The 21841-nt window shown below is 44.4% G+C and overlaps 1 protein-coding gene across 1 annotated transcript in view; it reads right to left on the bottom strand.

Annotated features, from left to right (window-relative positions):
- Window positions 1–16117, bottom strand: part of LOC311137274 (liprin-beta-2-like) — a gene marked incomplete at its 5' end in the record, with an annotated part of 96510 nt that extends 80393 nt beyond the window's left edge. The window contains 2 exons of the mRNA XM_084171674.1: window positions 464–759; window positions 16054–16117. Of these exons, the coding sequence (XP_084027800.1) occupies window positions 464–759; window positions 16054–16117 (360 nt within the window). The remainder of the gene's footprint in view (window positions 1–463; window positions 760–16053) is intronic.
- Between the last annotated feature and the right edge of the window lie 5724 nt (window positions 16118–21841).

Genomic DNA, 21841 nt, shown 5'->3' with positions numbered 1-21841 from the left:
TCCTACAACAGGACAATGACCCAAAGCACAGCTCCAAACTATGCAATAACTATGGTGCTTCAGGAAGCATGGGGTGAAATCTCTTCAGATTACCTCAACAAAGGTCTGCAAGGCTGTAATTGCTGCAAATTGAGGATTCTTTGACGAAAGCAAAGTTTGAAGGACACAATTACTATTTCTATTAAAAATAATTATTTCTAGCCTTGTCAATGACTACATTTCCTATGCATATTGCTATATTTCCTTTTCAAACTAATTTCATGTATGTTGTCATGGAAAACAAGGACATTTCTAAGTGACCCCAAACTTTTGAACAGTAGTGTATATATATATATATATATATATATATATATATATATATATATATATATATATTGTTAGACAAAGGAAGATGACGTTGGTTGCTAAAGATGGTTGGCGAAGGTAATGGTTGTTTTATTTGGTTGGCATAAGTAACGATTACTTGAGATGGTTGGCAAAAGTAATGGAAAAATACAGCGTTTCCATAGACCCAGGTGTGCTCCCTGCTACTCACCGAGCCCCTGTCTGAGCACCTGTCCATGTCCAGCCAGTCCATGAGCATGTGAGCGGTGCTGCTGGGGACGTGGGCCCTCAGCGTGTCCCTCTCCTCCTCTCTGGGCTGCAGCTCCAGGGCCAACCGCAGGTCCTCAACCAGCTGCAGCACCTGCAGGGGCCCCGCGCTGCCCGGGGAGCCCAGCTCAAACAGGCCATTGGTGTACTCGGCTGCAGCCTTGGAGCCTGTCGGGGACAGAGGACAAAGAGTAATTATAGTGGACAAGATAGTACATATCAGCACATATAAATATCGCAGTATCAGACCCACTCAGCTCCCTACTACACGTCCACGTGTCACCTGGATCAGCTCACTAAGATAATGTCTGTTCCAGCTTCATTGTCATCTGGGAGCTGGAGAGAAATTGAAACTTCCACCATAAACACTCAGATATCTGGAGCCAGTTGGCGTATCGTTACAGTATGCTGCAAGGAAACCATGTCAACACGGATTCCACTGAATATACTGGAAATAAAGTTGCTGGCTACCATTTGTGTTTTTATTACTCACTGGTTAGGTAGGGATCTCCAACCCTGTTCCTGGAGAGCTACCGTCCTGTAGGTTTTCGCTCAAACCCTAATCTGGTTGATTACATTAATCAGAAGTTACAACGAGGGTTGTAGTGAAAACCTACAGGAGGGTAACTCTCCAGGAACAGGCTCTGGGAGCCCTGGGTAAGAGCAACACGTGTAAAGTGTGGAGCCTGAAAGAAGAGAGCTTACGTTTGGTAGCTAATCCCAGATTAGGGAAAGAGGATCAGAGCAGCAGTGTGTTATCATGACATCTTAATGCTCCAATACGCTTCCTTTTTCCTATTAGCTACTTTACACTAGCATCAGATTGAGGCAAAACATGGAAATACATTTCCTTTGTTTTGCCATCACGGAACTAGAGATGATGTGACCTACAGGACAGGTCTGGACAGAGGACATTTTACATTTACATAGATAAGGCCACGGTGAAGTACTACAGCTGGATAATAATAATATGCCATTTAGCAGACACTTTTATCCAAAGCGACTTACAGTCATGCGTGCATACATTTTTTTTTTGTGTATGGGTGGTCCCGGGGATCGAACCCACTACCTTAGCGTTACAAGCGCCGTGCTCTACCAGCTGAGCTACAGAGGACCATGGATAAGACTAGGGAATGGTTCTGTACCCTAGAGGCATGTTGGTATCTAAAACGATCTGAAAATGGCCTCACCACTCCTATGATACTGGGGTGGGCCATGAGGTCACCTGGGCATGTGGACAGAGTTGTCACATGTTTCTGTCCCCCTAATGCCTTTATACTCAACAGACTGACGTATCATGATATCATAATGATGTTTGTTCCTATAGTTATGTTAGCAGGAAAGTTAAGTTAAGTTAAAAAAAACACACTAAAAAAAAACAATGGTGGTCTTGGCAGTCCTAACCTGATCCCATATCTGTTTGTGTTGTCTTGCCCACTCCTATGGTCAGTGTCATGACATGTAGCACAAACAGATCTGAGACTAGTCCATATCTATGTATACAAACAGACTTATTTTTCGCTGATGAAAAACATGCAGCGAAACTATGGTACATTGAGTGCATACTTTGGTTGGCTTACGTTTGAGGACAATTGAATAAGAACACGATGTAGAAAACCCCCTAGATTTTCCATAAATATGCCTGTGCCTGCCTGAGGGTCAGTGGGGATACGAACAGAGATGAATGGATTATTCACGCATGCTCAATTGCATCTCTTTACAAATATCATGACCATGGGTAGCTACAGCCAAATTGCCCTGTTTATTGTACATCTTATATCTCGTATACTCATCTTTATTTAAATCACAAGCCTGTTACAAAACAGTTTGTGCAATAAAATGCCCAAAACAAGTTAACAAGCCAGCTCAACTATACAGTAGTTGTAGTTTAGTACGTTCTTCTCTTTGTGTGAGCATAGTTTGGAATTGGTTGAGGTTTCCAAATACTATTCAAATAACTAATTAATATTATCCTAATATCAATTGACAATAAGTGAAAAACATAAAGAAACAAATTATTCAAGTCAAGATGATAATACTACTTACTGTGTCTCTCATCTCATTCAGATGTCCCAGCAATAACCAGTAGGTGGCATATTTTTAAGCCTACCACCACTGCAGCAACTCATTACCTGCATATTATACCAAATGTCAAGTGCCTTTCAGAGATGTTTCCCGCATATACTGTAACCGAAAAGTATGTACTAAGTATGTTCTAGTACTCAAATGCAATCAGACCATTATCTCAAAATATGATGATTGGGATTCCTCGCAGTAATTACATCTTGCTTATATTCTATTTGTAGTTCGTGACACTCAAGGCTGCATAGTAAAGTAATAAACTTGACTTCTAATTGACCAGATCTTCATGTGGTAATAGCAATGATTAGCTTGTGAACATATTGTTTTCACCTTGATCAGTCAAGCATATTCACTTGACTGTTGATCCTGATTTCTTGTCATGGTGGATTGAGAGGGAAGGGAATGAGCAGAGATATTTGAATATTAGACAAGATGTATTTAGAATGAGCAGTGATATTTGAATATTAGACAAGATGTATTTAGAATGAGCAGTGATATTTGAATATTAGACTAGATGTATTTAGAATGAGCAGTGATATTTGAATATTAGACAATATGTATTTAGAATGACCAGTGATATTTGAATATTAGACAAGATGTATTTAGAATGACCAGTGGTATTTGAATTTTAGACAAGATGTATTTAGAATGAGCAGTGATCTTTGAATATTAGACAAGATGTATTTAGAATGACCAGTGGTATTTAAATATTAGACAAGATGTATTTAGAATGAGCAGTGATATTTGAATATTAGACAATATGTATTTAGAATGACCAGTGATATTTGAATATTAGACAAGATGTATTTAGAATGAGCAGTGATATTTGAAATTTAGACAAGATATATTTAGAATGAGCAGTGATATTTGAATATTAGACAAGATGTATTTAGAATGACCAGTGATATTTGAATATTAGACAAGATGTATTTAGAATGACCAGTGATATTTGAATATTAGACAAGATGTATTTAGATTTACACAATACCACACACTGCTTTGATATTCCCGAACACATAGTAAGTCACTCCATGATGAATCCTGTGGCTGTTAGAGTTTAATGTCTTTCACTCTCCACAGAGGCTGATTGTAGCGAGTTGTCTTGCTGATCCCTTTGGCCACAAACTGGCATGTTGATCTCCATCCCCCACACTCTAATTTGTTGACTGACTGCATTAAACATTTCTCCTCTATTAGTTAAATCATGTTGGCAATAGCTGAGCTTGCTGCAGGGAATGTGACCCCGAGCCACACCCCCTACAAAGTACTGTCCCTAATTTAATAGCCACACACACACAAACACAAACATGCAAGCAAGAATGCACACACAAACATGCTCGCACGCACGCGCACACACGCAGGCGTTTTCCAAAAGCGCGGCCATCGGCTAATTAGTCGATAACAGACTCATTGTAAGCCGGCTACTTTTTCCACTTCATAAATTAACTAGGCTTCTTTTCATTTCAAAGTTTCAATTCGCTAGTCAGAAAAGTCTGTATATACAGTGGGGAAAAAAAGTATTTAGTCAGCCACCAATTGTGCAAGTTCTCCCACTTAAAAAGATGAGAGAGGCCTGTAATTTTCATCATAGGTACACGTCAACTATGACAGACAAAATTAGAAAAGAAATTCCAGAAAATCACATTGTAGGATTTTTAATGAATTTATTTGCAAATTATGGTGGAAAATAAGTATTTGGTCAATAACAAAAGTTTCTCAATACTTTCTTATATACCCTTTGTTGTCAATGACACAGGTCAAACGTTTTCTGTAAGTCTTCACAAGGTTTTCACACACTGTTGCTGGTATTTTGGCCCATTCCTCCATGCAGATCTCCTCTAGAGCAGTGATGTTTTGGGGCTGTCGCTGGGCAACACGGATTTTCAACTCCCTCCAAAGATTTTCTATGGGGTTGAGATCTGGAGACTGGCTAGGCCACTCCAGGACCTTCAAATGCTTCTTACGAAGCCACTCCTTCGTTGCCCGGGCGGTGTGTTTGGGATCATTGTCATGCTGAAAGACCCAGCCACGTTTCATCTTCAATGCCCTTGCTGATGGAAGGAGGTTTTCACTCAAAATCTCACGATATATGGCCCCATTCATTCTTTCCTTTACACGGATCAGTCGTCCTGGTCCCTTTGCAGAAAAACAGCCCCAAAGCATGATGTTTCCACACCCATGCTTCACAGTAGGTATGGTGTTCTTTGGATGCAACTCAGCATTCTTTGTACTCCAAACACGACGAGTTGAGTTTTTACCAAAAAGTTCTATTTTGGTTTCATCTGACCATATGACATTCTCCCAATCCTCTTCTGGATCATCCAAATGCACTCTAGCAAACTTCAGACTGGCCTGGACATGTACTAGCTTAAGCAGGGGGACACAGCAGGATTTGAGTCCCTGGCGGCGTAGTGTGTTACTGATGGTAGGCTTTGTTACTTTGGTCCCAGCTCTCTGCAGGTCATTCACTAGGTCCCCCCGTGTGGTTCTGGGATGTTTGCTCACCGTTCTTGTGATCATTTTGACCCCACGGGGTGAGATCTTGCGTGGAGCCCCAGATCGAGGGAGATTATCAGTGGTGTTGTATGTCTTCCATTTCCTAATAATTGCTCCCACAGTTGATTTCTTCAAACCAAGCTGCTTACCTATTGCAGATTCAGTCTTCCCAGCCTGGTGTAGGTCTACAATTTTGTTTCTGGTGTCCTTTGACAGCTCTTTGGTCTTGGCCATAGTGGAGTTTGGAGTGTGACTGTTTGAGGTTGTGGACAGGTGTATTTTATACTGATAACAAGTTCAAACAGGTGCCATTAATACAGGTAACGAGGGGAGGACAGAGGAGCCTCTTAAAGAATAAGTTACAGGTCTGTGAGAGCCAGAAATCTTGCTTGTTTGTAGGTGACCAAATACTTATTTTCCACCATAATTTGCAAATAAATTCATTAAAAATCCTACAATGTGATTTTCTGGATTTTTTTTCCTCAATTTGTCTGTCATAGTTGACGTGTACCTATGATGAAAATTACAGGCATCTCTCATCTTTTTAAGTGGGAGAACTTGCAAAATTGGTGGCTGGCTAAATACTTTTTTTCCCCACTGTACTTCTCCCGCTAGAATGAATTATATGCATCTTTTAGCGATCTATTGATAGGACAGGCGCCTGTCAGTCACAAAGCGGGTTATGACAGGGAAACTGCTGGTTTGCCAATCTGCTGTCTGTCCTGCCTCTCGGTAGGCCTAGCTGTGTTATCTTTGTACGCTGTGGTTGGCTGCAGTCAAATTTATTTTCACGGAGGAAGGAGAGCATGATGTTTCTTAATCGTCTCCTGTGAGTGAATTTACACATCACGTGAGTTTTTCCCCTAGGATTTTTCCAGCAGCAGTGGCAAAGTTTGCGTGGGGGGAGGGAGGGTGGGGGATCTCAGACCTAAACATTTTGAGGCCCTTGTCTTTGCCACAGAGACAACATTAGTTTCCTGCAATTCTACACATTTTGTCATGGGGCTGAGGGAGGCCTAGATAATTTCCAAAACAACTAACAACACACTGAATTCATACAATTCACATATTTTCAGTAATTGTCACGACTTCCGCCGAGGCTGCCTCCCCTCCTTGTTCGGGCAGACTTCGGCGCTCGTTGTCACCGGCTTACTAATCACTGTATTCTATATTCATCATTCCATTTGTCTTGTCTTGTAATTACACAGACCTGGTTCTTATCCCCTTGTTAGTCCGTGTATAAGTGTTCCCTCTGCCCCCTTGTCCTTGTGGGTGATTGTTTAATTGTGAGAGTAGTGTAGCTCTGTGGAGCTACTCGTACCATTTTGTTGCCAGGGTAGATATTTCCCCTGTGCATATGTATTGTTGGATCAACCATTACAGTGTATTTGCCAGGGATGATAGTTTCCCCTGTGCCTGTTTCGTTTGTCGCTATTCCAGCGTATTTGGGTGTAAAGACGGAATAAACTCTGTATTCGGTGATTACCCTTCTGCGCCTGACTCCTTCCATCACACTCATCACAGAATCACCCACCCGCTATGGAGTCAGCGGGAGAAGAGCGCATGACTGGAGTCGTGGCACGAGTCCAGGAGCATTCCACAATGCTGGCCAGCTTGGGGGAAGCGATGGATCGGGTTCTTCAGGTCGTCCAACGCCTAGAGAGGAGAGGACCCGATCTGTCGAGACCAGCTGGCCTACTCATCCAGCCACCTACACCCCAGCACCCGGAGGGATCCAGATATCCCGACCACAGGCGTTCGATGGGACGGCGGCGCTCTGCCAAGGATTCCTTCTCCAACTAGAGCTTTACTTCTCCAGCATCAGGCCGGCCCCATTGGAGCGGGAGAAGGTGTCCGTCCTCATTTCCTGCCTCTGTGGGAAAGCCCTGGAGTGAGCCAACGCGGTGTGGAACGAAGGAGGAGCTGCATTGGAGGACTACGGAGGGTTCACTCGCCTCTTCCGGGCGGTCTTCGATCACCCGCCCGAGGGTCGAGAGGCGGGCGAGCAGCTGGTCCACCTGAGGCAAGGGACGAGGACCACACAGGACTTCGTGTTGGAGTTTCGGACTCTGACAGCGGGGTCCGGGTGGAACGAGCGGGCCCTGATCGACCATTTCCGGTGCCATCTGCGGGAGGACGTCCGACGGGAGCTAGCCTGCCGGGACACCATGTTGTCCTTCAACAAACTGGTGGACATGGCCATTCGTTTGGACAACCTGCTGGCAGCCAGAGGACGTCCTGGTAGGGGTCTGCCCGTTTCCACCCCAGACGACTCGGATCCCGAGCTGATGGAGCTGGGTGGAGCCGCCGTCTGAGACAGCGGAGGAAGACAGAGACAGTGCCACTCTGGTGGCACGAAGGGACAGTACACCACACGTCGTAGTCAACGTTCCTTTAGGCCTGGAGGCGGCAGGCAGGGCACTCTCGCATCACCCCAGGTATCGAACACACACACTTGTTCAGAGCCCTCTGCTGCGCACTGTACCCTACCTATCCACTTTCCCGATCACATGGTAGTTCCCCAGTGTAAGGCGCTGGTCGATTCAGGAGCAGCTGGGAACTTTATGGACAGGGCATTCGCACGCCGTCAAGGCATTTCATTGGTTCCCCTATCCATTCCACTCCCCATCAGAGCACTTGATAGTCAACCTTTAGGGTCCGGGTTTGTTACGGAAGTCACTATACCAGTCACCATGATCACCCAGGAGACTCATTGTGAGCAAGTCATTTTTTCGATTATTGAGTCTCCTGCTTTCCCTGTGGTATTAGGTATCCCTTGGCTAGCACTCCACAACCCCACCTTCTCATGGCCGCAGAGGGCTCTCACGGGGTGGTCGCGAGAGTGTCAGGGTAGGTGTCTAGGTGTTTCTGTTGGTACAACCACGGTGGAAAGTCCAGATAGTACCTTCACCGTGCGCATTCCCACCGAATACCTTGATTTGGCGCACGTGTTTTCTAAGATGTGTGCGACTAAATTACCACCTCATCGGGCGGGGTAAACCTTTGGGTAGACGCTGTACCTCCCAGGAGTCATGTGTACCCCCTGTCGCAGGCTGAAACGGAGGCTATGGAAACATACGTTACCGAGTCCCTGGGCCAGGGGTATATACGTCCCTCCACTTCACCCACGTCCTCGAGTTTCTTCTTTGTGAAGAAGAAAGATGGTGGTCTGCACCCATGCATTGATTATCGATCACTGAACAAGGAGACGATTAGATTTAGTTATCCTCTCCCCCTCATTCCTTCAGTGATTGAGTCAATGCATGGGGCGCCCTTCCTCACTAAACTAGATCTCAGGAGTGCATACAACCTGGTGCGTGTTCGGGAGGGGGATGAGTGGAAGACAGCATTCAGCATAACCACGGGGCATTATGAATACCTGGTGATGCCCTACGGTTTGATGAATGTTCCATCCATCTTCTAGTCCTTTGTGAACGAGGTGTTTCGGGATATGCTTGGTCTCGGTGTGGTGGTCTACATCGATGACATCTTGGTGTATTCCGCTATGCACGCCGAGCATGTGTCCCTGGTTCGCAAAGTGCTGGCCCGACTGTTGGAAAATGACCTTCATGCCAAGGCAGAGAAGTGTATGTTTTTCCAGCAGTCCGTCTCCTTCCTCGGATACCGCATTACCACCTCAGGTATGGAGATGGAGGGAGATCGCATTTCAGCCGTGCGTAATTGGCCGACTCCAACCACGGTTAAGGAGGTGCAGCGCTTTCTTGGATTTGCCAACTACTATCGAAGGTTTATCCGGGGCTTTGGCAAGGTCGCAGCTCCCATTACTTCCCTGTTGAAGGGTGGGCCATCCCGGCAACACTGGTCTGCTGAGGATGACCTGGTCTTCATGAGACTGCGGGGTCTGTTCACCTCAGCCCCGGTACTGACCCACCCCGATCCATCACTACCATTCGTAGTGGAGGTGGATGCGTCCGAGTTAGGGATAGGCACTTTCCTATCCCAACACTTGGGCACGCCACCCAAGCTCCACCCCTGCTCCTTCTTCTCTAAGAAGCTCAGCCCGGCAGAGCAGAACTACGACGTTGGTGATCGGGAGCTGTTGGCTGTTGTCTGAGCTTTGACCCTGTGGAGGCATTGGCTTGAAGGGGCGAAACACACTTTCCTCGTCTGGACGGACCACTGTAACCTGGAGTACATCCGGGCAGCGAGGAGGCTGAATCCTCGCCAGGCCAGGTGGGCCCTATTCTTCACCCGGTTTGATTTTACACTGTCATACATTCCGGGTACGAAGAGCATGAAGGCAGACGCACTGTCCCGGCTGTATGACACAGAGGAGTGGCCCAGAGACAGCACCCCAATACTCCCGGCCTCCTGCATTGTGGCGCCGGTAGTATGGGCAATGGACGCAGCTATAGAGCAGGCATTACGCACAGATCCATCTCCACCTCAGTGTCCAGCTGGGCTGCGGTACGTGCCTGCTCTTATCCGTGAACGGCTAATCTTCTGGGCACACACGTCACCCTCCTCTGGTCACACATGTATCGGTCGTACAGTGTGCTGCCTGATCGGAAAGTACTGGTGGCCTACATTGGCTAAAGACGTGAGGGTGTACGTCTCCTCCTGCTCGGTGTGCGCCCGGAGTAAGGCACCTAGGCACCTCCCAGCAGGTAAGTTACAACCTTTACCAGTTCCACAATGACCATGGTCTCACCTTAGTGTTGATTTCTTGACTGATCTTCCCCTCTCCCAAGGTAACACCACCATCCTGGTCATTGTGGACCGCTTCTCCAAGTCCTGCCTCCTCCTTCCTCTGCCCGGTCTCCCCACGGCCCTGCAGACTGCAGAGGCCCCGTTTACTCATGTCTTCCGGCACTACGGGTGCCAGAGGATATAGTGTCCGACCGAGGTCCTCAGTTCATGTCCAAGGTTTGGAAGGCATTCATAAAACGTCTGGGGGTTTCGGTCAGCCTGACCTCTGGGTTCCACCCCGAGTGAAATGGGCAGGTGGAACGGGTAAATCAGGATGTGGGTAGCTTCCTGCGGTCCTACTGCCAGGACCGGCCGGGGGAGTGGTCGGTGTTCTTGCCATGGGCAGAATATGCCCAGAACTCTCTCCACCACTCCTCTACTGACCTAACGCCATTCCAATGTGTTTTAGGGTACCAACCGGTTCTGGCACCGTGGCACCAGAGCCAGACCGAGGCTCCTGCGGTGGATGACTGGTTTCGGCGCGCGGAGGAGACGTCGGACGCTGCCCACGTTCACCTCCAGCATGCATTGTGTCATCAGAAGGCCAAAGCTGACCGTCACCGCAGTGAGGCCCTGGTCTTCATACCGGGTGATCGGGTCTGGCTCTCGACCCGGAATCTGCCCCTCCACCTTCCCTGCCGAAAGCTGAGCCCGCGGTTTGTGGGGCCGTTCAAAGTCCTGAGGAGAATTAACGAGGTCACATATAGGTTATTACTTCCCCCTGATTACCGTATTAAACCCTTGTTTCATGTGTCTCTCCTCAGGCCGATGGTGGTTGGTCCGCTCCAGGAGTCCGAGGTGCGGGAGGTTCCTCCACCTCCTCTGGACATCGAGGGGGCCCCGGCGTACTCTGTCCCTTCCATCCTGGATTCGAGGCGTCGGGTGGGGGGCCTTCAGTACCTTGTGGAGTGGGAAGGATACGGTCCGGAGGAACGGTGCTGGATCCCGGTGAGAGATACCCTCGATCCCTCCCTGTTGCAGGATTTCCACCATCGCCCTGCTCTGCGTCCTCCTCGCCGTCCCTGATGCCGGGGTTGGCGCGCTGCTTGAGCTGCGCGTCAAGGAGAGGGGGTACTGTCACGACTTACGCCGAGGCTGCCTCCCCTCCTTGTTCGGGCAGGCTTCGGCGCTCGTCGTCACCGGCTTACTAACCACTGCCGCTCCTATATTCATCATTCCATTTGTCTTGTCATTACACACACCTGGTTCTTATCCCCTCGTTAGTCCGTGTATAAGTGTTCCCTCTTCCCCCTTGTCCTTGTGGGTGATTGTTTAATTGTGAGAGTAGTGTAGCTTGGTGGAGCTACTCGCACCATTTTGTTGCCAGGGTGTTGGATCTACCGTTACAGTGTATTGCCAGGGATGATAGTTTCCCCTGTGCCTGTTTCGTTTGTCGCTATTCTAGCGCATTTGTGTGTAAAGACGGAATAAACTCTGTATTCGGTGATTACCCTTCTGCGCCTGACTCCTTCCATCACACTCATCACAGTAATTATGTCTTTCTACTCAATACCACAACTCATTTTACCAATCTGGGAGGTAAAGTCATGAAATTATTCAATAATTTAGCTGTGTATTTCAGATGGAATCAAGGCATTAGAATGTACCAGAAGCCACCAAAATAGAGCTCGTTCCGGAACCACCCCGCCTGGAATTCCATGGCTGGCTGCCTATTCCATGTACTTACAGAAAACATTGCGCACACAAACACACACACACACACACACACACAAACTGTTACTGCATAGACCCTTTAAACAGGATTCATACTGTACATGCAAGAAAGAGGAAAAAGTCATTAAAACACACTCATATCTTCGGAGCACATCATAACAGAACAGACTTATCTGATTTCCACTGTAACCAAGCTAAACATCCAATCATGCTCCTTCCTTATCCTGGAGGATCTCCAACAAAGCCCTCTGAAATAACATTAAGGTCTGACATACTGTAAGCCAGTGTGGGTTCCTCATTTGAATGCTATATCTTTCACTCATCGTCATCTTTGCAACATCAACTGTATTTGGCAGGTTGACGTTTATTGGGATGAATCTTGTCCAGGAGGCAGAGCTGAGCGATTTCCACTAGATGGGCGAGCTGCATAGTCAAAATTGGCTATATATCGTAAAAATTCATGAAAACAAAAATGTGATTTTTGGTCTTAATTTAAGGTTAGGGCAGCAGTGTGGTTAAGGTTAGGGTTAGATTTAAAATCTTACATTGTGGCTGTGCCAGCTAGTAACTATCCTGCAGAGCTGCCTCTGTGTTTTCAGCATGTTGGAATGAAATGCATTAGCTGGAGATTTCCATCCACACTATGAATACTGTTTTTATATGTCATCACTGCTTTAAAGCCAGGCCCTGTCTTCCATGTCTCTAAACATGAGTTATGACATCAAAGATTATATAAACACATCATGGTCCTCTCTGGCTCAGTTGGTAGAGCACAGCGCTTGCAACTCCACGACTGTGGATTCGATTACCACTGGGACCACATATATGAAAAAGTATGCACGCATGACTGTGAGTCGCTTTGGACAAAAGTGCCTACTAAATGGCATGCATTATTATATTACTATCATAGTATCACAGTGTGTATCATTTTAACGTTTTTTCTGACCCTGCAACTTGACCAGGAAATACTCCTGTGGGCGTAGTATTCTGTTCATTGGGATTTGAGAATATATTATTGCTTTTGTTATCCCACAGAACATACCCAGCTAGCACATAACGTTCTGAGAACCATATGTTTCTTAGAGCTTGGTGAGAGCGTGGTTGTCCTATGGTTATTTTGCAAACAACCTTCCCACAACTTTCTGGGAATGGTGCAAGATAGTTGCTTGGCTTTGGAACATTCTCAGCACATTTAAGGAACTTCACAAAAAAACATTATTTTCTTGGTTTTTCATTACTTTAACAGAATGTTTCCTAAACATTCAAACATGGTTACATTTAATAAAAAATGTGGTACTGTTCTAGGAATGTTCTCCAACTGGTTTTGACATTGAGAATGTTCTCAAATAGTTCAGAGAACGTTAAGAAACAACATTCTTCTGTGGGAATTTCAGTACTTCAGCATAATGTTTCCTACAGGTTTCCTCATGGTTCTATTTAAAGTCATGTTCTCAAATTGTTCCAAGAATTTTAAGAAACAACGTTCTTCTGTGGGAATTTCAGTACTTCAACATAACTTTTTCTGCTGGTTTCCTCAATGTTCTATTTAAAGCAATGTTCTCAGAACATTCAGAGAATGTTAAGAAACAACGGTGGGCCTGGGAGGGCATAGGCCCACCCACTGGGGAGCCAGGCCCAGCCAATCAGAATGAGTTTTTCCCCACAAAAGGGCTTTATTACAGACAGAAATACTCCTCAGCAGCCCCACTCTCCCCTCTCAAACGATCCCGCAGGTGAAGAAGCCGGATGTGGAGGTCCTGGGCTGGCGTGGTTACACATGGTCTGTGGTTGTGAGGCCGGTTGGACGTACTGACAAATTCTCTAAAATGTAGTTGGAGGCGGCTTATGATAGCGACATTAAGATAAAATTCTCTGGCAACAGCTCTGGTAGACATTCCTGCAGTCAGCATGCCAATTGCACACTCCCTCAAAACTTGACACATCTGTGGCATTTTGTTGTGTGACAAAACTGCACATTTTAGAGTGGCCTTTTACTGTCCCCAGCACAAGGTGCACCTGTGTAATGATCATTACATTTACATTTACATCATTTAGCAGACGCTCTTATCCAGAGCGACTTACAAATTGGTGCATTCAACTTCTGATAGCCAGTGGGACAAAACATTTTATGGGGGGTGGGGGAAGAAGGATTACTTTATACTATTCCAGGTATTCCTTAAAGAGGTAGGGTTTCAAGTGTCTCCGGAAGGTGGTCAGTGACTCCGCTGTCCTGGCGTCGTGGGGGAACTTGTTCCACCATTGGGGTGCCAGAGCAGCGAATAGCTTTGACTGGGCTGAGCGGGAACTGTGCTTCCGTAGAGATAGGGGAGCTAGCAGGCCAGAGGTGGATGAACGTAGTGCCCTCGTTTGGGTGTAGGGTCTGATCAGAGCCTGAAGGTAAGGAGGTGCCGTTCCCCTCACAGCTCCGTAGGAAAGCACCATGGTCTTGTAGTAGATGCGAGCCTCAACTGGAAGCCTGTGGAGTGTGCGGAAGAGCGGGGTGACATGAGAGAACTCTGGAAGGTTGAACACCAGACAGGCTGCAGCGTTCTGGATAAGTTGCAGGGGTTTAATGGCACAGGCAGGGATCCCAGCCAACAGCGAGTTGCAGTAATCCAGATGGGAGATGACAAGTGCCTGGATTAGTACCTGTGCCGCTTTCTGTGTAAGGTAGGGTCGTATTCTATCATGCTGTTTAATCAGCTTCTTGATATGCCACACCTGTCAGGTGGATGGATTGTCTTGGCAAAGGAGAAATCCTCATTAACAGCGATGTAAACACATTTGTGCATAAAATGTGAGTGAAATAAGCTTTTTATTTCAGCTCAGGAAACATGGGACCCACACTTTACATGTTGCGTTTATATTTTTGTTCAGTGTAGTACATTCCGTTCTCAGTGTCAACAAAATTCTATCCTCTATCTTGATAAGTGTGTTCAGGTATGTTGGCCACACCCACTAACTGGCCATTCCTGATCTTAATGAGTGCTTGTTTCCTTTGAAATGGGGTCTGTTTGAATAGACTAAAATGAATAGCTTTGTATGAGTTAAAAAATATGGCATGTGAGTGGCGCAGTGGACTAATCGCATGGATACATAAGAGAAGATCATACGTCTGAATCTCACTGATGCCGTGCCACAATAAAACATTTATGTGTTCGCATGATTAATGCAAATTAATTTACGTGTCCCATCTGTGCTTGGAGTTCAAAACAGTTAATCCAAACTAAGCTAGCAGTGTTATTAAAAGTCCTCTTGAAACATTCAGTGAAAGTGTTGTGGAAATTCTTACACAGGGACACTCAAAGTCAATCTTAAATGAATCATTATTTATTGTCAGCGTGCTGGAGCGGTTCCAACAAACTTAATGCACCATAGTGAACGTCTGTCAGAAGCTCTGCTCGGGCAGTCCCAGCAGGTGTTTTATATACGACTATACACAGACAAGTTATCTTTGCATGATTTAGCATAATTCATTAATCATTACTGTTTTGTTTCATTCATGTGACCGACCAATACCGGTTCATAACATGTGACAGACCAATACCTCACGGGGCTTCTTCTCTCTAAGCTGAGACCTTGAAACTGAGATATCTTTCGTTCTCAAAACAAGTTATGGGCGTACTGCCAAATTGCAGATACTGATAAGTGAGGATTCGTCCAATTAGTCACTTGCATGAACACAGAAATTGGTTATTAGAACAGCACATGAATAGAACACAGAAATTAGTTATAAGAAAAGCATAAAAGTATAACATTTCCATCACAAAAGTTTTAAAGAAGTTATTAAAAAACCTCAAAATAACCTTTACATTTTGTTCAAAACATTCACAAAATTTAGAGAATGTTCTCAGAATAATTACCTTAAAAAAAACTATAATTTACGTTTTCAGAACGTTAATAAAACTTTCAGGGAACCATAGTAGACAATTCTCAGAACCTCCCTGCAACCTAAAAACTAACATTCCCAGAACAGGCAAAATGTTCACTTCCGTTCTCAGAACGGAAAAGAACATTCTGTTTTACCAGTCAGGAAACATATGGCTTCAGTACCCGAACCAATAAGAAACCAAAAACATACGTTCCCACAACTTCCAAGAAACCAAATGTGCTAGCTAGGCAGTAACTGTGTACAAAGAAGGTATACATTTTAGTCATTTAGCAGACGCTCTTATCCAGAGCGACTTACAGTTTTAGTGAGTGCATACATTTTTCATACTGGCCCCCTGTGGGAATCGAACCCACAACCCTGGCGTTGCAAGCGCCATGCTCTACCAACTGAGCTACAGGAGGCCCTGTATAATGCTGCAATGAGCTTTTTTAACGAGTTGCTCCAGTTTGTATTCAAAATTTAGCTCAGAGCTGCGTGTAAATGTACAAATATTTTCAATGGTGAATCAAAAGAGCATAATAAGAACTGTGGCGAGTGGATTAAATGTATTAGGAAAAGATTAAAGTGGAAAAATACTGGAATATGATAATGAGTTCAATCACTCTTACCTGCAATTATGTCATCCATTTGCTCCAAGGCCGCCTCCAACATGTGACTTGCATCTGAGGCCATGGCGACTGACTACTGCATCGGCCTCTATGCTTGATGTCCTAGGAAAGAATTCTAAATGAGTTAAAATCTAATATATGTTAGTTTTGTACACATTGAACAGTAAACATGAGTTACTTAAAGATACGCTGTGAAATATATTTTCCATAACCAAAAATATTGTATTTTCAGCTGTTTGAACTGGTGTACAAAACCGAAAGTAAAAGACGCAAAAAACAAACTTAACAACGGGAAGCAAAGAAATAGCGCACATAGAACCGATCTGCCGCTTCTTAGACTTGCATTCAATGACAAAGACAGATCTATAACTCATATTTCTATGTGAATTTGGTCGGGTCACCCAAAAATTACATATTGCAGCTTTAAGAAATGGCATATGGTACGAATTACCCACATATACAGTACATACCTAAACGGAGTACTGAGGATCAATTGTACTGCTGTGATATATTCTCCATTGAAATGTTTTCAGATACTGTATGTCCTCTTCCTAGGAATACATTCCAATGTGATACCATTGGCTAGGCTTGGTATTGTGAGTACTGGTATTTTCCTTGGGTCATCACCGTCAGTAGGACATGGCATGGCTTAGGGGCTGGTTCCCCCCCACCCCTCTGATGACTGTACAGCACAGGACCCCTGTTCTAATGAGGCTTCCGAGCCACCCAGCAGGGTCTCCTCCCTCTGTCATTCTGCCTTACAGCCGTCAGCATCTACCCTCTTAAACAGAGAGAACAGCACGGTCCCTGCGTAACCCCCCAGGTTATGGGATATAAACACACTGTGAATGTCTTCGTTCTTTCATTTGTTGACAGAGCTGATGGTTGGTGGGCTTGGGGCAGTGTTTCCCCTATACTAATTTAGCAGCTAAATTGTTGCCACCGCTGCAAAAAATCGGATGTATTTTTTAAAATATATTTATATTTCTACCGAGACACGCTTTTAAATGGATAGTCGTATATATTATTTGTTATAAATTAGCAAACATTTCTAAACCTGTTTTTGCTTTGTCATTATGGGGTATTGTGTGTAGATTGAGGGGGAAAAAAACATTTATTCAATTTTAGAGTAAGGCTGTAACTTAACAAAATGTGGAAAAAGTCAAGGGGTCTGAATACTTTCCAAAGGCACTGTATATAGTTATAGTTGATAACAGTTGTAAAGAATTTGAAGTTAGGATAGCCTAAACATGTGAAAGTTGGTTTAGTGTCTCTAGTTTGAACGGTTCAAGAGTTACTGTTGGTGTATTTTTTTAATGCTCATTTATGCAAAAAGTGTAATAGTTTAAATGTATAAAACAAATCAAAAAGTTGTATGCAAGCCACCTAATCCAGATCAGTCTACACATGTTAACGTTTCAATGGCATTTCTAGCTTAAACAGTGTAAGAGGAGTAGCGTTCCAAATAATAATAATAATAATAATAATAATAATAATAATAATAATAAGTCCGAAATAATTTGTACAATATTTAAAGTGCCACACTGATAACATGGCTATATACAGGAAGTACCAGTAGCAAGTCGATCAGTGGAGGCTCCTCAGAGGAGGAAGGGGAGGACCATCCTCCTCAGTGAATTTCATAAAAATAAAAATAGTAAAACATTAAAGTTATCCTTTTTTAGATAAAACTATACTAAATATATCACGTCACCAAATAATTGATTAAAACACACTGTTTTGCAATTAAGCTCTACAGTAGCCTCAACAGCACTCTGTAGGGTAGCACAATGGTATAGCCAGAGGACAGCTAGCTTCCGTCCTCCTCTGGGTACATTGACTTCAATACAAAACCTAGGAGGCTCATAGTTCTCACCCCCTTCCATCGACTTACACAGTAATTACGACAACTTCCGGAGGACGTCCTCCAACCTATCAGAGCTCTTGCAGCATGAACTGACATGTTGTCCACCCAATCAAAGGATCAGAGAATGAATCTAGTACGGAAAGCATAAGCTATAACTAGCTAGCACTGCAGTGCATAAAATGTGGTGAGTAGTTGACTCAAAGAGAGAGAAAGACAATAGTTGAACAGTTTTGAACAAATGAATTTCTTCCAAAATGAAGGAGAAGCAAAAGAGAGATTGAGAGAGAGAGAGATTTCATTCCCCCCCCCCCCCCCCCCCCCCCCCACTTACTTAGCTAGCAAATACTGCTAGCTAGTTTAGCCTACTCAAACACCCTGCTCAAATAAAGGGATGCTATGTTAGCTAGCTGGCTATGACTATCCAACACAACACTGGAACTCTTTCAAGTCAAGTGTTACCCTTTCTATGAGCTTCTAATATCAATTCCAACGCGAAAGGTACGGTTTGCTTAAATTTTAATCATGTCAGCACGATGTAACAGCAGTTTACAGCCCTTTTTGATCGTTTTTCTTCCCCTCCCTCAGTCCACTTCAACTTTTCTTCTTTATTTCCCATGGGCTTCACCCAAGTACCCCCTAGTGGCTGGAATACAACTGTATTAAGCCCCTTACAACACACAAAAAAATATATAATGTTGTCCCAAACAATTCACTGGCCTCAAAACAGAGGACATAAGTACTGGTCAAGAGAACACCTGAGAAAACTGGACTAAAACCCATATACAGTGAGCACCATAATTCATTGGACAGTGACATTTTTTTTGATATTTTGGTTCTGTACTACAGCACTTTGAGTTTGAAAGGATACAATAGCAATGAGGGTGAAGTGCAGACTGTCAGCTTTAATTTGAGGGTATTTTCATACATATCGGATGAACCGTTTAGAAATTATAGACGCTTTTGTACATGGTCCCCCCCATTTTCGGGCATCAAAAAACATTGGACAGTTTAACATAATGTAGAATAAAGTAATCATTGTTAATATTTGGTTGCATATCCTTTGCATGCAATGACTGCTTGAAGTCTGCGATGCATCGACATCACCAGACGCTGGGTATCTTCCCTGGTGATGCTCTGCCAGGCCTGTACTGCAGACATCTTCAGTTACTGCTTGTTTCGGGGACTTATTGCCTTCGGTTTCCTCTTCAGCATGTAAAATGCATGTTCAATTGGATTCAGATCTGGTGATTGACTCGGCCAGTCAATGATTTTCCACTTTTTGGCCATCAAAAACCCCTTCGTTGTTCTAGCAGTATATTAGGGTAATTGTCTTGTTGCATGATGAAGTGCCATCCAATGAGTTTGGAGGCATTTGGTTTTATCTGAGCAGGTAAAATATTTCTGTAGACTTCAGAATTCATTGTTCTACTTCTGTCTGCAGTCACATCATCGATGAAGTGAGCCTGTTCCACTGGCAGCCATACAGGCCCAAGCCATAACACACCCTCCACCAAGTTTCACGGATGAAGTGGTATGCTTTGGATCATGGGCATTTTTTTTTTCTCCACACTTTCCTCTTTCCATCACTCTGGTACATGTTAATCTTTGTCTCATCTGTCCACAATACTTTTTTCCAGAACTCTTGGGGCTCTTTTAGGTGCTTTTTAGCAAACTATAATCTCGCCTTTCTGTTCTTCAGGCTTATCAGTGGTTTGCATCTTGTAGTGTACCCTCTGTAGTCCTGCTTGCTGCTTTTGCTGGGGTGGTTCCTTTCTCCACAGACCTCTACTCGGTGCTTGAACTGGTTCCTCAAGTGGTAGGGAATTCCATAACATGAGCATTTTGAGATGCAGAACCCGGGCACTGCCTGTACCCCACTCGGGTTTGACCTCATAGACAGGGCTGTCATCCCCTTTCCTGGTTACCACCACGTGTATTTGGTCCTCCCAGTGTGATCTTAGCTCTCCCGGTCCCCCACATTCTGACATGTTCCTCACCAGTACATGATCCCCTGAGACTATTAAACTCATTTTCTTCCGATTTTAGTAGGCTTTTCCCTTTGCTGTTGATTTCTCCATGTTTCTTATGGCGATGTCATAGGCTTCCGCCATCTGTTGCTGCCACTTCTTAGCATAATCCTGGTATGATTTCTCCTTTTCCTTTATCTGTAACCCAAAGACAAGGTCAACAGGTAGCAGTGGAGCTCTTCCGAATAGCAGGAAATTCGGTGAGAACCCAGTAGCATCACTGGTGGTACAATTATATGCATGAATGACCTTGTTTAGATAATCACCCCAGTTGAATGACCTTGATTAGATAATCATCCCAGTTGAATGACCTTGTTTAGATAATCACCCCAGTTGAATGACCTTGTTTAGATAATCACCCCAGTTGAATGACCTTGTTTAGATAATCACCCCAGTTGGCCTTTTTCTCTTCATCTAGTGTGCGCAACATTGACAATAGTGTACAGTTAAATCTCTCCACCGGATTCCCCTGTGGATGATATGGAAAGGTTCTGGAATTGGCTATTCCCGTACAGTTCTGCAAGGGTCTGAATAACTGATTTTCAAACTCTCTTCCCTGATCGTGATGGATTTTTGACACAAAGCCAAACTTTGGGAAAAAGTCCTCAAAGCTTTTTGGATGCAGTTTTCCCTGACTTATTGTGCACATTTTGTAAAGGTATCTAAAATAACTAGAATGTACTCGTAGCCCCCTCTGCTTTTCTCCAAATGCACAGTCAATTGAAAAATTGAAATTAAAATCATCTTTAAAGGAGCTGTAGCCCGTACATGTTGCATTGGGGCCCTAGTTATTACACTGGGTTTCTTTTGTTTGATACACTTACACACTTCAGTGATAAAATGTTCAATGTCATGTTGTATGCGAGGCCAATAAAAGCGTTCTCGTGCTAAGTTTAACACTCTGTTCGTAGATGGGCCATTTCAGTGTGTAAGTACTTGTAAATTAGTGTTCTGTACTGACTTGGTACCACAACTTGTGTCATTTTTGCTGTTTTCCTTTGTAATAATCCTTCTGGTGAGAGTCTGTTCCACTCTTGCAGTAACTGTTTGACTTCACATGACTATTGTTGACATTCTGTTGGTTTTGGCTTAGTCAATTTCCTTTTCAGTTCCAAAATTCTCGATACAGCTGCATCCTTTAACTGAGTCTGCATGAGATCGTGTGGAGACAGTCGGTCTGTAACTGTCCCCCCCCCCACCTCGACAGCTCCTCTTGCACTGATGGCCTTAGCGTGACCCCGGATATCCAAGTTACACAGTCATGCTGTTGTGCCTGAACATTATTGAGTGTTGCTTTTACCGTCTCAGGTGTGTGTTTTTCTGTGCATTCTTCCATGTAATGTTCAGCATGCAAAGGAGAACGTGACAGAAAGTCTGCGTCAGTGTTTACTTTTCCAGGACGATACTTCAGTGTGAGTTTGAAGTCAGACAGCTTTTCCACTCAGCGATTACCGGTGGCATTCAGTCTCGCTGTAGTATGTTTTCTGTTGGAGCGATTCCTAACTGAACTGTCACTCTGGCCCTGCACTGACTGTACTAATGATGCTACCTGACAGGTCAGTTCTTTGATTGCTTCATTGCTCGCATCAATTTTACTCAGGGGATTGTATTTCCTTTGTTTTCGGACTGTGGTCTGTGGGGGCTCTGCCTGTGCCTATTCTTCTCCACTATCCCAGTTATCCTCACTCTACTGCATTCACTCGTGTGGGTGTGAACTTACTTGAAACCCTGGCCTTTTGCATGCGTTTGCTTTCATTACCCTGGGCAATTTGCATTTTCTCAAGCAACAGTTCATCACTGGTGTTAATATTCTGGAGATGCACTCTCATCTCCGCCCTGACGTTATAATTTGTTAATCCAGTAACAATGGCCTGCAGTCATTGGCCCTTGACTA

The sequence above is a fragment of the Coregonus lavaretus genome (genome assembly GCF_964263955.1).
Source record: "Coregonus lavaretus genome assembly, chromosome: 11".
NCBI lineage: Eukaryota > Metazoa > Chordata > Actinopteri > Salmoniformes > Salmonidae > Coregonus > Coregonus lavaretus.
The sequence above is the reverse complement of the archived record's forward strand: the minus strand, read 5'-3'. Positions and strand labels throughout refer to the sequence as shown.